General features: G+C 40.7%; 1 protein-coding gene and 1 pseudogene across 1 annotated transcript; one reads left to right on the top strand and one right to left on the bottom strand.

The window, feature by feature from the left end:
• Nucleotides 1-2,144: 2,144 nt before the first annotated feature.
• On the bottom strand, nucleotides 2,145-8,553 carry CYP98A3 (cytochrome P450, family 98, subfamily A, polypeptide 3). Its single transcript, XM_078590849.1, has 3 exons — nucleotides 7,400-8,553; nucleotides 4,249-4,634; nucleotides 2,145-2,978 (listed from the first exon to the last, which is right to left on the bottom strand). The coding sequence occupies exons 1-3, from the start codon at nucleotides 7,881-7,883 to the stop codon at nucleotides 2,328-2,330; spliced, it is 1,521 nt and encodes a 506-aa protein (XP_078446975.1). The 5' UTR covers nucleotides 7,884-8,553; the 3' UTR covers nucleotides 2,145-2,327.
• LOC144715845 (uncharacterized) lies at nucleotides 5,916-6,415 on the top strand (annotated as a pseudogene).
• Nucleotides 8,554-14,038: the final 5,485 nt, after the last annotated feature.

The raw sequence follows: 14,038 nt of genomic DNA on the forward strand, positions 1-14,038 counted from the left end.
ATTGGGAGTAAAATGATAATTTTTACCATTTATCCTAAGTATAAAAACAGAAATTCAAGTTGAGGAGGTGATTCTGGAAGGGGCTTTTTCACAGATAAAACACAGAGAGGAGAACCAGCCTGAATCAACTGCATTTGGTATTTTTTACTTCATTGTATTTGTACTTGAATTTTAGTGTAATTGGGATTATTTGTTAGTGAAATTTTTGTCTATTCTTCTTGATCGTTGTTTGAAATTGTAAATTGCTTGGCCTGAGCGGCATATACAAACCCTTACTAGGATACATAGGAGTGTGTATTGAATTGATCTAACTATTCCACTTGCAAAATTAAGAACAAAAAAGTTAATAAAAAAGGGTTTAATTTCTAGGAAAGATTGAATTATAGTTATGAGGTAGTAGTCAGTTATTTTAGATTCCAGTCTCACCAAAACAAACTAAAACCAAAATTTTCTCTTAATCCCTCTACTTGAATCCTTTGATCCTTTTTATTGGATCAAAGAAGTCCTTACATCTTCTATACTTCCCATTTTTTTCTACCCTCCTTTCTAAATTCTCTATCAAATTAGGGTTTGATCTTTATTGAAGATGAAATTAACCCCAACTAGGGTTAAATTATTCAAGTAGATTCACTAATTGAATTGGCTTACTAGCTTCTCTTGGACGATACCAGATACTATACATCTTAAGTTAGGGTTTTATAAATTTTAATTGTATAAGCTAAAATGAACAACGATAAGGGTTTAGTTGGATAATTCACCCCTATTTTTGGCTTATCAATTAGAAGTTGTGTGAAGCTCCATTGAATATGAACCCAGTGGTTTTCTTGTAAATTTTTCATCAACTGAATGTTTGCGTGCAATCCAGGATGTAACTGAGGGAAACATGCAGTAATAATAACTGAACTCCGGTAGCACCATTTCTTCCACTTCCTCTTGAGGTTCCATCACTTCTGTTTTTGGTTTTCCTTACTATTCCTCATTCAGAATCCATATCTATTTATCTTCTTACATTTATGACCTGGGACAAATTTTTCATTTCACTGATATTGTAATCCTTTCTCTATTCTTTTCTGAAATTATTTTGCTTTTTAAGAATAGACTCCATTTTGCTGACAACTCCACCTATCTTATAGTACATTTCCTCCTCTCCAAGTCATCCTCCCTGTTCCTTGGCATAGTGTGCGCCAGTTGTGACTTCTTATCAGTGACGAATGGGCCACACATTATTGAACCACTAAATTATTGAAGCCCCTGAGTTTGTATAAGTTTTTTTAGACAAGGTGACCAACCATGTTTGATATATGACTTGTAGCCTTCGTTCAATGAATTTAGCAGCCTCACTCATGCTCATCAAACCATGCGGTTTTTCTTAGATTACTTAGAGTTGAATGCCTGCTTTAAACCTTTAATAAAAGTCTCTTCCATAACCATATTGGGAAGGGGAGATCGGTATAAAGATACTCCTTCAAATTTGCAGCTATAGTCCTTCATAATTTTGGAAATCTTTTTGATGTCCATGAGTCTGTGTAACATGTTCTCTGGTAAATCATCATTAAAATGCTTGCCAATAAGATTTTGATATCCTTTCAGTAGAGAAAAGTATAATGATCTTTAGGAGCTCATCACCTGTCCACTAGCTCCTCGTCAGGTAACGGTGAACTCAAAAATAGCTCCCCATGATTCACTATCACCCTTTTAGATAATGGTCTTCGAAAATCGGTGCTTATATTTTGCTTTATTTCTGAAAAAGAGTGCTTCTGTTTTGTCTCTTGTTTGGCTACCCCTCTTTTTTTGTCTCTCATGTAATCTAATTGGTACTGTATCATATTTATCTTACACATATCAACAGACACTAATCTAAAATGGATGTTTTTCTATTTCTTAAAAAAATCATTCATTTATATTTTGAATAACATTGAATCATTTATAATCTATGAGTAAAACAAAATAATGAAACCCAAATGAGAGGGTGAGAGTGTTATATTGACTGGCCCTCATTTAGTGGAGACGCCATAGAGAGAGAAATTTTAGGATAAATATTGATGAAGAAATGAGTGTGAGCATTTCGGATTCTCATCACAACAGGCCCCGATTAGTAATTCAAGATTCTTTTATATCTGAATGGTAAACAATACCATGTAATCTCAAAGTAAAACAAAACTGAGGAAATGTTGATTACAGACTGAGGGTGACAGTGGTTTATAGATTTGCCCACATTTAGGGGACATGATAGATGAAAAAAGGGAGAAATAGAGAGAGAGGGATAGAGAGATAGAGAGAGAGTTTGGTAAACATTAACGAAGTAAAGAAGATGGGGCCATTCTCGTTTACATATCAACAGGGACACGGCAATAGAGATCTGGGTTTTCCAACCTGGGAGTGGCTACAACCCTTAAAGGGCTGCGCATGAAGGTCACCAACCCAGGACTCTCCATCATGTCTATCTCATCCACACTCACTCCCTCTGGCAAACCCCAAGAGAACTGGTGCAACAGCCTCCCCACCATCAACTGCACCATGTTCAACCCCAGCTGAGCCCCAGGGCAGACCCTCCTCCCAGCCCCAAAGGGCAGAAGTCTAAAATCATGCCCTTTTACATCCACATCCTCCTCTCCAAACCTCTCAGGCCAGAACTCCAATGCATTTTTCCACACCTTTGGGTCCCTAGCTATGGCCCAGACATTAATAACTACGCTTGCTCCCTTGGGCACATCATATCCCTTAAGCTTCACTCCCTTAGTAGCCACTTTATGTGGAAGCATCAAGGGTGTTGGTGGGTGGAGTCTCAGAGCCTCTTTTACCACCCATGAAAGGTATTGTAAGCTGGGGAGATCATTTTCGGAGAGAGTTCTCTCTCTACCCACCACCCTGTCCAATTCTTCTTGTGCCTTGGCCTGGATTCTAGGGTTTCTGAGAACTTGTGCCATTGCCCACTCTGCTGAGATCACCGTTGTGTCCATCCCCGCTGTAATCATATCCTGAAACAGCACATCAGGTTTTAAGAAGGAGAGAAATTTGAGGAGAAATCAACAGAACCTGAATTAAAATAGTATTAGAATTAAAAGGGTATTTTTGAATTGTGCTAGGGTTTCTCTGCTCATAAAGATAGGTCAGATCCTCGCAATTTGTTTCGGTTTCCTTTCTCTCTTGTCTTCGTCCCTTTTGTGGCCCTTTTCCCAGTATGATATCAGAGTAATCTTGTACACTTGCAAACATACTTCAACAAGGGTATCTATACATTAATACTAGGATATATATGTGCATAAAGGTGCATAAATCCCTCATGCTATTTTTTTCAGCTTCTTTAGTTACTCTCTCAATTCTTTACACTAAATTTCGTATTAGAATATCAAACCGCACCTATTACAATTACATAAATACTCTTACAGTCCTAATAAGATAATTAGCACAAGTCACTATCCAGGAGACCCACAAAACAGATATAATTTAATTGAATGGATTAAAAGCATATAAATCAATAACGCAAAGAAGAAGAGACAGACAATGAGACAGTGGTATTAATGATATCTGTAGTTGTTGATAATAATTATGATAATAGAGATCAAGACTGTTAAAAATTAGTAAAGGTGGAAGGTATGATGAACAGAAAAGAGAAATGGGGTGGTGCAAGCAAATTATGTACTGAGCAAGGGAAGGTATGAAAAGGTTATTGAGGAAAGTTGAAAGAAAATATTACTGCGTAGCTAAAGTAATGATAATCACGGCAAGATGAATAAATTAATAGAGATTTGCATGACATGCCAAAGCAGATACCACGAGAAGGGAACTCCATAGTTAAGTGTGTTGTGGTGAAAGAAACTCTGGATGGTTGATCACGTGGGAAGTTTGTAAACAGAAATCCATCAAGCCCAATAATTTGGGAAAAATATAGATTATAGGATGTTCTAATACCAATTTGGGAAAAATGAATCTTTTCAAGGAATCCAAAACTTTTTTGTAAACAAAGAATAGGTAGGAAAGACATAAACAAATTATAATAAAGAACTGTTTAACATGGTTAAATGTAAATTATGATAGTGTGTACATTAAAATACAATTAATATAATAAAATGTGTGTAGATAATAGTGGCAAAAGAGGATATTAATCAGCAAGGTAAATATATGATAAGTAATTGGTTAGCCATGGCACTCATGGATATTTAAGAGGAAGATAGTACTAATAGTTCAGTGAATGTAGATAGATAAACAACATGTAAAAGAAGAATAACCAGGAGAAGAGAGACAAACCCAGAGAAGGCCGAAGACAGTATCCCTGCTGAGATCATATTCTTTCTGGAAGGAGAGGAGGGCACTGACAAAATCCTGACCGTTTGTTCCTCTTCTTCTCTCCTCCATGATGGTTTCAGTGAGATGATCACGGTGGAGGTTGTGGGCTTCAAAGGCTTTCTCTTCAAGAGGGAAGACGGGACGAAGCCAAGGGATGTGCTCTGCTTTAGATAGTGAACCTCCTAACTTCACTCCATTAGACACAATTGCCTTAAACTCTTGCCCTTGCTTGTTGACATTTCCTTCTTCATCTGTGAAGCGTTTTCCAAAGACTATTCTAGTGATGTTGTTGAAGGCCACCCCTGCTAAGAAGTCCCTCACCACCAGGCTTGCACCCTTCATTTGTCCTGAAAAAAACCCAGAGTAATTCAATCTTTAACTTTTGTCTAACAATAATGTACAATGTTTAAGTATCTATTTTTTTTTCAAATAATATGTTTAAATATCTAAGGGGAAGATGCTAGCGTAATTTAACAGTTGAAGATTAATATAATTTTGAATTCACCTATTCTCTATCTCTATCTATACATCTGTCTATTTTTTGCGGGATTCAGAGGAATATTAAATGTGGTTGTTTCCTAGACTATTCTAGTGTTGTTATTGAAGGCCACTCCTAGGAAGAAGTCCCTCATCATCAGGCTACAACCCTGCATTTTTTTTCAGGAAAACCCAGAGTAGTTCTGTTTTAAAATTTTGATTCAATGATAAGGATCAATTCACATCAATTATGTTATAGTCTTATGGGAAGATGGAGAGAGAGGGAACATGATATATATATAGATAGAGAGAGAGAGAGAGAGAGAGGCTGCTGGAATAGACATGTTGGGAGAGAAGGAAATGGATAAATAAATATTGAGAGCGGGGCTGAATAGAGAGAGGTGCTGGATAGAGAGAGAGGAAGCTGGATAAATATATGTTGAGAGGAGATGGATAGACAGAGGGAGAAGGATATATAAAGAGAGCTGGATATATGTGTGTGTGTGTGTGTGTTGTCAGAGAAGAAGAGGATAATTATATATTGGGAGGCCAGCTGGATATAGAAAGAGAGGAGGCCCTGTATATATACATTGACATAGGATTAGCTGGATCGAGAGAGAGAGGGGGAGACAGAGAAGAAAGGGAGGGAGAAAGAGAAAGGGAGCGAAAGAGAAAGATAGAGAGAGATGGACAGAGAGAAGAAAGCGAAAGAGAAAGAGAGATGGAGATGGAGAGTGAGAAGAAAAAGAAAGAGAAAGAGAGAAAAAGAGAGGGAGAGAAAGAATAAATAGAAAGAAAGATAAAGAAAGATAGAAATATGGAGCGACGGTGAGAGAGAAGAAAAAGAAAGAGAAAGAGAGAGAGAGAGAGAGAGAGAGAGAGAGAAGAAGAAGAAGAAGAAGAAGAAAAAGAAAGAGAAACAAAGGAAAAGAGAGGGAGAGAGAAGAAAGAGAACGAGAGAGATGAGAGAGAGAAGAAAAAAGAAAGAAAGAAAGAGAGGGAGATGGCGAGAGAGAAGAAATAGAAAGAGAGAGATGTAGAGAGAGAAGAAAAAGAAAGAAAGAGAAAGGGAGATGGCGAGAGAGAAGAAATAGAAAGAGAGAGATGTAGAGAGAGAAGAAAAAGAAAGAAAGAGAAAGGGAAATGGAGGTAGAGAAAAAAACGAAAGAGAGAGGGAGATGGACAGAGAGAAGAACAAGAAAGAAAGAGATAGGGATAGAGAGAGAGAGAGAGGGAGAGGGAGAGGGAGAGAGGGAGATAGGGAAAGAGAGAGAGAGAGAGAGAGAGAGAGAGAGAGAGAAATATGGAAAGAGGGAGAAGAAAGAGAGAGAGGGAGAGGGAGAGAGAGATAGGGAAAGAGAGAGAGAGAGAGGGAGAGAGAGAGGAAGATAGGGAAAGAGAGAGAAAGGGAGAGATGAGATAGAGAGAGGGAGATAGCGAAAGAGAGAGAAATGGAGAGAAGAGATAGACAGAGGGAGAGAGAGATAGGGAAAGAGAGAGAGGGAGAGGAGGGGGAGATAGGGAAAGAGAGAGAAAGGGAGAGAGGGAGATAGGAAAAGAGAGATAAAGATAGGGAAAGAGAGAGAAGGAGAGAGAGAGGGAGAGAGAGCGAGAGAGGGAGAGAGAGAGAGAGGGAGATAGGGAAAGAGAGAGAAAGGGAGAGGAGAGAGAGAGAGAGGGAGAGAAGATAGAGGGAGAGAGGGAAAGAGAGAGAAAGGGAGAGAAGCGAGAGAGGGAGAGGGATATAGGGAAAGAGAGAGAAAGAGAGAGAGAGATAGGGAAAGAGAGAGAAAGAGAGAGAGAGATAGGGAAAGAGAGAGAAGATAGAGAGAGAGGGAGAGAGAGAGGGAGAGAGGGAAATAGAAAGAAGATAGAAAGAGAGGGAGGGAGAGAGAGGGAGATAGGGAAAGAGAGAGAAGATAGAGAGAGAGAGAGGGAGATAGGGAAAGAGAGAGAAGATAGAGAGAGAGGGAGAGAGAGAGAGAGGGAGAGAGGAAAAGAGAGAGAAGATAGAGAGAGAGGGAGAGAGGAAAAGAGAGAGAAGATAGAGAGAGAGGGAGAGAGGGAAAGAGAGAGAGAGGGAGAGAGGGAAAGAGAGAGAAGATAGAGAGTGAAGGAGAGAGAGAGGGAGATAGGGAAAGAGAGAGAAGATAGAGAGAGATGGAGAGAGAGAGGGAGATAGGGAAAGAGAGAGAAGATAGAGAGAGATGGAGAGAGAGAGGGAGATAGGGAAAGAGAGAGAAGATAGAGAGAGAGAGAGAGAGGGAGAGAAAGAGGGAGATAGGAAAAGAGAGAGAAGATAGAGAGGGATGGAGAGAGAGAGGGAGATAGGGAAAGAGAGAGAAGATAGAGAGAGAGAGAGAGAGAGAGGGAGAGAAAGAGGGAGATAGGGAAAGAGAGAGAAAGAGAGAGAGGAGGAGAGAGAGAGGGAGAGGAGAGGGAAGAAAGAGGGAGATGGGAAAGAGAGAGAAAGGGAGAGGAGAGGGAGAGAGAGGGAGATACGGGAAGAGAGAAAGAGAGAGGGGGAGAGAGAGGGAGATACGGGAAGAGAGAAAGAGAGAGGGGGAGAGAGAGAAAGAGAGAGGAGGAGAGAGAGAAAGAAAGATAGAGAGAGAGAGAGAGAGGGAGAACTCACCGTGCTGAAGGCAATGGTGGTAGAGAGACCGGACCATGGCGGACACTTCATCCTCGCGGATGGGCCGCAGCGCCTGCAGCCGGCGCGGCGAGAAGAGCTCCACCGTGCACAGCTTCCTCACCTTCACGTAGTGCGGCCCGTAGTCCGCCCAAATCAAATCCTGACCGTCCCTGCTGAACCGCGCCGTGGACCGGCTCCTCGGCCGGTCCGCCATGGCCTGGTCCTGGTCCTTGAGCGCCTCCTTGGCCGCCTCCGCGCTCGACACCACCACGTTTAACGTGGAGCCGAGCCACACCGCCATCACCGGCCCGAACCGGTCGGCCCAGTCGGCGTAGCACCGGCACCGCACCGAGCCCACCTGGTTCAGGTTCCCCACCACCGGCCACCCCCTCGGGCCCGGCGGTAGCCGCACGCCCGCGAGCCGCCGGACCGCCAGAACCACCACCAGAACCACTGCCATCGCTGCCCAACGCCATAGCTCCATCTCTCTCTCTCTAACTCTCTCTCTACTCTCTTCTCTCTCTCTCTATAACTCTCTCTCCTCTTTCGCCTTCTCTCTCCTCTCTCTCTCCCTCTCTCTTTCTCTCTCTCTATAACTCTCTCTCCTCTTTCGCCTTCTCTCTCCTCTCTCTCTCCCTCTCTCTTTCTCTCTCTCTCTAACTCTCTCCCCCTCTATCTTTTTCTCTCTCTCTAACTCTTTCTCCCTCTCTCTTTTTCTCTCTCTAACTCTTTCTCCGTCTCTCTCTCTCCCTCTATTTCTTTCTCTCTCCTCTCTCCCTCACTCTCTTTCTCTCCCTTTATCTATTTCTCTCCCTCTAACTCTCTCCCTCTCTCTCTATTTCGATCTCTCCCTCTCTCTTTCTCTCCCTCTAATTCTTTCCCCTTCTCTCTCTTTCTATCTCTCCCTTTCTCTCCTTCTCTCACACTCTCTTTCTATCTATCTTATCTCTCTCTCTTCGCCCTCTTCTGTCTCGTCTCTCTTCTCTCTCTCTTTCTCTCACACACTCCCTGTTTCTCTCTCTTCTTTCTCTCTCTCACACATACACTCTATCTCTCACGCCATCACTCTCTGTTTCTCTCTCTCTCTCTCTCTCTCTCTCTCTCTCTCTCTCTCTCTCTCTCTCTCTCTCTCTCTCTCTCTCTCTCTCTCTCTCTCTCTCTCTCTCTCTCTCTCTCTCTCTCTCTCTCTCTTCTCTCTTTGCTCATGCTCTGGAGGGGGATGACTGTCGTGGGTATATATAGTGTGTTGTTATATCTGGGAGTTGGTGAGGTGCAGTAAGCGGTTGGTGGAAGAATAGTGTTTGACCATTCTCTATCTCTCTCTCTCTAGTTTTTCTCTCTCTCCTCTCCCTCTCTCTATCTTTCTAAGTTAAGTACGATGGGCGGGGTGGACAGTCGTGGGTTTCTGTATTATGTTGTTGTTGTATTAGGGAGTTGGTGAGATACAGTCAGGGGTTGGTGGAAGAAGAGTGTTTGACCATTCTCTCTCTCTCTAGTTTATCTCTCTATTTCTGGACGGACTCGGAGGGGATAAATGAGAGAGGAGAAGAATATTTTTCTGTGAATATTTTGCAGGGAGAGTTGGTGAGCTGAGTGCGTGGCAGGTAGGACGAGGGTTTTGACTATCTCTCTCTCTATACATATAGATATCTCTCTCTGTACATGTATATATTTATGCATTGTTTATGTGTTTAAATCAAGTAGGTTGACCAGTTTTGATTTCAGAAACTTTCTCTCTCCATCTATCTATTTATGTATGTGTATGTGTACAGACGTGTAGGTTCACCAGTTTTGACTTCACCCACTTTCTCTCTCTCCATCTATGTGCCTATCTATTTATCTATTTGTCTGTCTGTGTGTCTATCTCTAACCATCTATCTCTGCATGCATGGTGTATGTGTGTGAATCTAGTAGATGGACCAGTTTTGATTTCACCCACTTTCTCTCTCTACATCGATTAATCTGCCTATTTATCTATCTGTCTGTCTGTCAATCTCCAACCATCTATCTCTTTATGCATGGTGTATGTGTGTGAGTCTAGTAGATGGACCAGTTTTGATTTCACCCGCTTTCTCTCTCTACATCGATCAATCTGCCTATTTATCTATCTATCTGTCTGTCTGTCAATCTCCTACCATTTATCTCTTTATGCATGGTGTATGTGTTTGATTCTAGTAGATGGACTAGTTTTGACTTCACCCACTTTCTCTCTCTACATCCATCAATCTACCTATTTAGCTATATATCTGTCTGTCTATCTCTAACCATCTATCTTTTTATGCATGGTGTTTGTGTCTAGTAGATGGACTAGTTTTGACTTCACACAGTTTCTCTCTTTCCATCTATCTCTCTATCGCTAACCATCCATCTCTTTGTAATTGTGTATGTGTATCAGTTGTGTAGATTAACCAGTTTTGACTTCACCAACTTTCTCTCTCCATCTTTCTATCTCATTGTCAATATCTATTTATAAAAAAACGTGTAAGTTAACCAGTTTTGAGATCATACTTTCTCTCTCCAGATGTATAAATAGACATCTATCTGTTTATGCATACGTGTATTAGTCAAGTAGCTCAACCAGATTTGACTTAGTACTCTCCCTCCCTTTAAGTATATATATATATATATATATATATCTATCTCTATCCATCTATCCATCTCTCTCTCTTCGTCCACTAACTCTGTATACATGTGAATGTGTATGAGTTTAAGTTGACAGCTCTTAACCTCATACCCTCCATCTCTCTAATCCCAATCCGCTTTTTCCCCTTATATGCTTACTCTCTAGTGAGATAAACTGTTAAATCATGCCTCCAGGAAGGTATGGTTTCTCGGGTTTATCATCCTTATAGTTTCTCCCTCCTGCGCTTTCTTTAAGATAGGATGGTTTGGGCAAAGATGAAAAAGCATCATTCGGGTTTCTCTCTCTCTCTCCTCTATCTATCTTTCTCCGCCCCTTCGCTCTCTCCCTCTCTTTCTCTCTCCCTTCTCTACCCCCAATTCTCTCTCTCCCTCTCTCTCTCTTCCCTCTCTCTCCCTATCTCTCTCTTCCCTCTCTCCGCTTCTCTCTCTCTCCCTCCCTCTCTCCCGTTCTCTCTCTCCCCTTCTCTTTCTCTCTCCCTCCCCTTCTCTTTCTCTCTCTCCCTCCCTCTCTCTCTCCCCTTCTCTTTCTCTCTCTCCCCTTCTCTTTCTCTCTCTCCCCTTCTCTTTCTCTCTCTCCCTCCCTCTCTTCCCTTCTCTCTCTCTCCCTCCCTCTTTCCCCTTCTCTCTCTCTCCCTCCCTCTCTCCCCATCTCCTTCTCTCTCTCTCTCCCTTCATTTCTCCCTCCTCTCCCCCCCCCTCTCTTTCTCTCTCTCCCCTCTCTCTTCCCCTCTCTCCCCCTCTCTCTCTCTCCCCCCTTCTCTCTCCCCTCTCTCCCTCTCTCCCTTCTCTCTCCCTCTCTCCCTCTCTTCCCTTCTCTCTCCCTCTCTCCCCTTCTCTCTCCCTCTCTCCCTTCTCTCATCTCTCTCTCTCCCTTTCCCTCTCTCTTTCTCTCTCATTTTCTCTCTCCCTCTCCCTCTCCCTCTTTCCTTTTCTCTCTCCTTCACTCTCTCCCTCTCCCTCTCTCTCCTCCCTCTCTCCCTCTCTCTCCTCCTCTCTCCTCTCCCCTCCCCTCTCTCTCCTATCTCTCTCCTATTTCTCTCCTTCTCTCTCTCCCTCTCCCTCCCCCTCCCCCTCCTCCCTCTCTCCTCTCTCTCCTCTCTCTCCCCCTCCCCTCCCCTCTCTCTCTCTCTCTCTCTCTCTCTCCCTCCCTCTCCTCCCCTCTCTCCTCTCTATCTCCTTCTCACCCTCTCCCCTCTCCTCCACCTTTCCTTCTCACCCTCTCCCTCTCTCCCCCCTCTCCCTCCACCTTTCCTTCTCTCCCTCTCCCTCTCTCTCTCTCTCTCTCCCCTTTCTCTCCTTCTCTCTCTCCCCCCTCTCCCCCCTCTCCTCTCTCTCCCTCCTCTCCTCTCTTTCTCCTTTTCTCTCTCTCTCTCCCCTCTCCCCCCTCTCTCCCTCTCTCTCCTCCTCTCTCTCCTCTCCCTCTCCTCCCCTCTCTCTCCCTCTCTCCCCCCCGTCCCCCCCTCTCTCTCTCTTTCCTCTCCCTCTCCCCCCCTCTCTCTCCTCTCCCTTTCTCCTCTCTCTCTCTCTCTCCCCTTCTATCCTCTCTCTCTCCCTCTCCCTCTCTCTCTCTCTCTCTCCCCTTTCTCTCCTTCTCCCTCTCTCCCCCTCCCCCTCTCTTCTCTCTCTCTCTCCCTCTCTCTCCAGCCACAAATCCAATGCTAGATCATGGCCTCTACTAGGTTGAATTTTTGGACTTCATGGTTGGCAATGGGACTTTGACTTTGAAGTTGACCATCCGTGTCCAGAAAAAAAAAATTTCTAACTGAAAGAATTATTCAAAGCCATCATTTTCAACTGTAACGGATAAATAGAAACTATAATTTTATTTTCTTATCTTGTACAATTCTTTTTTGGGAAACTAGTTTATTTTATTGATTCTTATATTGCAATCCGGGTAAGGTTAGGTCAAGTAGCTGGGATGGGGCCCTCATGACTTGGAGGAAGAAGCCAAAGGCCAGGTAACAGGATTTTATTATATCTATGATATATCATTAATTAATATAACTTTGTCCTTTGAGAATACTGACATGTTATATGTTCTAGAAGGGTCACATATAACTAACTTAAATTATGAATTTTAATAATGTGAAATGAATTTCATTCAGTGGCATTAAATACATCTGAGGCTATCCCTAAGACTAACTTTTAATACTAATTTTTCATTGCATTCGGTTCTTTTCTTAAAATCTTCTATAATTTTTATCACCTGGAAGGACTTTCAAATAAGTAAACAAAAACGTCAACACTCCATTTAAAAGAAGCAACATGCGCAACCAAAGTTTACTTCACAAGATCGCTACTCTGATATGAGCAGCATTAAAATCATTAAAAACATCAAAAAGTCAATAAATGAGCCTTGGGATATATGAAATTGTGCTTAGAATCAACTAAAAAAGGTTTAATACATGGAGTAATATTCAAGTTAATACATCAAATTACACACCCAGAACTGAAAAATAGCTTAATTGATGAAACGCATGCAGGTAGCTTTGAACTGTGTAAAATCTCATGAACTTTATGATAAACCTGAAATAATGACGCCTAGATTAGTGTTTTCTTAGACATAAACTCCTCAATAAAATTATTTATTAACAAAATATACCATTTTAATGGATAAACATGTGGAAAAAATACATTCTATGTTATGAATTAATTATTTTCTCTTGAATGTTTTAACTTTGAATTGAGTTCGTCTAAAAATATTTCTAAACACATGCAGGTAGCTTGGAACTGGGTAAAATCTCGTGAACTGTATGAGAAACCTAAAATAGTAAAACATAGACAAACATTTTCTTAGACAGACGTTCGTCAAAAAATTTATTTAGTAATAAAAGGAACTGTGTTTAAGGCTAACAATGTGGGAAAAATCATTTAAGATCTGAATTAATTTGTTTATCTTGAATGTTTTAACTAGAATTTAGATAATTTGAGAATCATATATTTCTCTAAGACTACATTATTTATCTAGTTATATACTTCGTGATCTTAAGCATAAACTCTTCAACAAAATTATGCAGTAACAAAAGATACCATGTTGATGGCTATCAAAATGGAAGAAAACGCCATAAGATGAGAATTAATTTGTTTCTCTTGAATTTTTTAACTAGAATTAAGTTCATTTAAACATCATTCTACGATTACTTCCTGAACTCAGGCTTTGAGAATAACCGAGTTTATTTCTCTAACACTACATTATCCCTCTAGTTGTATGTATACTTCATTCTCATAGACAAACTCCTCAACAAAATCATCTAGTAACAAACGAAACCATTTTAATGTCTGACAAAATGAAAAAAAAAAACATTGTAAGATCTTAATTAAATTGTTTCTATTTAATGGTTTTAACTAGAATTGAGTTCGTTTAAAATTCATTCAAAGGATTTCTTCCTAAACTCAATATTTAAATAGAACTGAGTCTATTTCTATAATACTAAATTGTTCATCTAGTTATATACTTCATTTTCATAGACAAACTCCTCAACAAATTCATCTAGTAACAAAAGAGACCTTTTTGATGAGAAACAATATGAAAAAAGCATTCCAAGGTCCGAATTAATTGTTTTCTCTATAATGTTTTGACTAGAATTGAGTTTATTTAAAAGACATTACACGGATTACTTCCTAAACTCAGTATTTAATTAGAACTGAGTTTATTTCTCTAATACTAAATTATTCATCTAGTTATATACTTCATTTTCATAGACAAACTCAACAAATTCATCTAGTAACAAAAGAGGCCTTTTAATGACAAACAATATGAAAAAAAACCTTCCAAGGTTCAAATTAATTTGTTTCTCTAAAGTTTTTTAACTAGAATTGAGTTCAATTAAAAAATCAATAGAAGGATTACTTCCTAAACTCATTATTTAAGTATGATTGAATTTATTTCTCTAATACTGAACTGTTCATCTAGTTATATACTTCATTTTCATAGACAAACTCCTCAAAAAAATCATTAAGCAACAAAAGAAACCTTTTTTATGACTAATAAATGGA

This window comes from Wolffia australiana, chromosome 19 (genome assembly GCF_029677425.1).
Source record: "Wolffia australiana isolate 7733 chromosome 19, ASM2967742v1".
NCBI lineage: Eukaryota > Viridiplantae > Streptophyta > Magnoliopsida > Alismatales > Araceae > Wolffia > Wolffia australiana.

What these genes read in the sequence shown, in the direction of transcription:
- CYP98A3 (XM_078590849.1), bottom strand. Translation starts at nt 7,883, where the DNA reads ATGGAGCTATGGCGTTGGGCAGCGATGGCAGTGGTTCTGGTGGTGGTT. An exon ending in CCACCATTGCCTTCAGCACG is followed by an intron (nt 4,635 to 7,399) that starts GTGAGTTCTCCC and finishes GGTTTTTTTCAG; the next exon opens with GACAAATGAAGGGTGCAAGC. An exon ending in CTGTCTTCGGCCTTCTCTGG is followed by an intron (nt 2,979 to 4,248) that starts GTTTGTCTCTCT and finishes GTGCTGTTTCAG; the next exon opens with GATATGATTACAGCGGGGAT.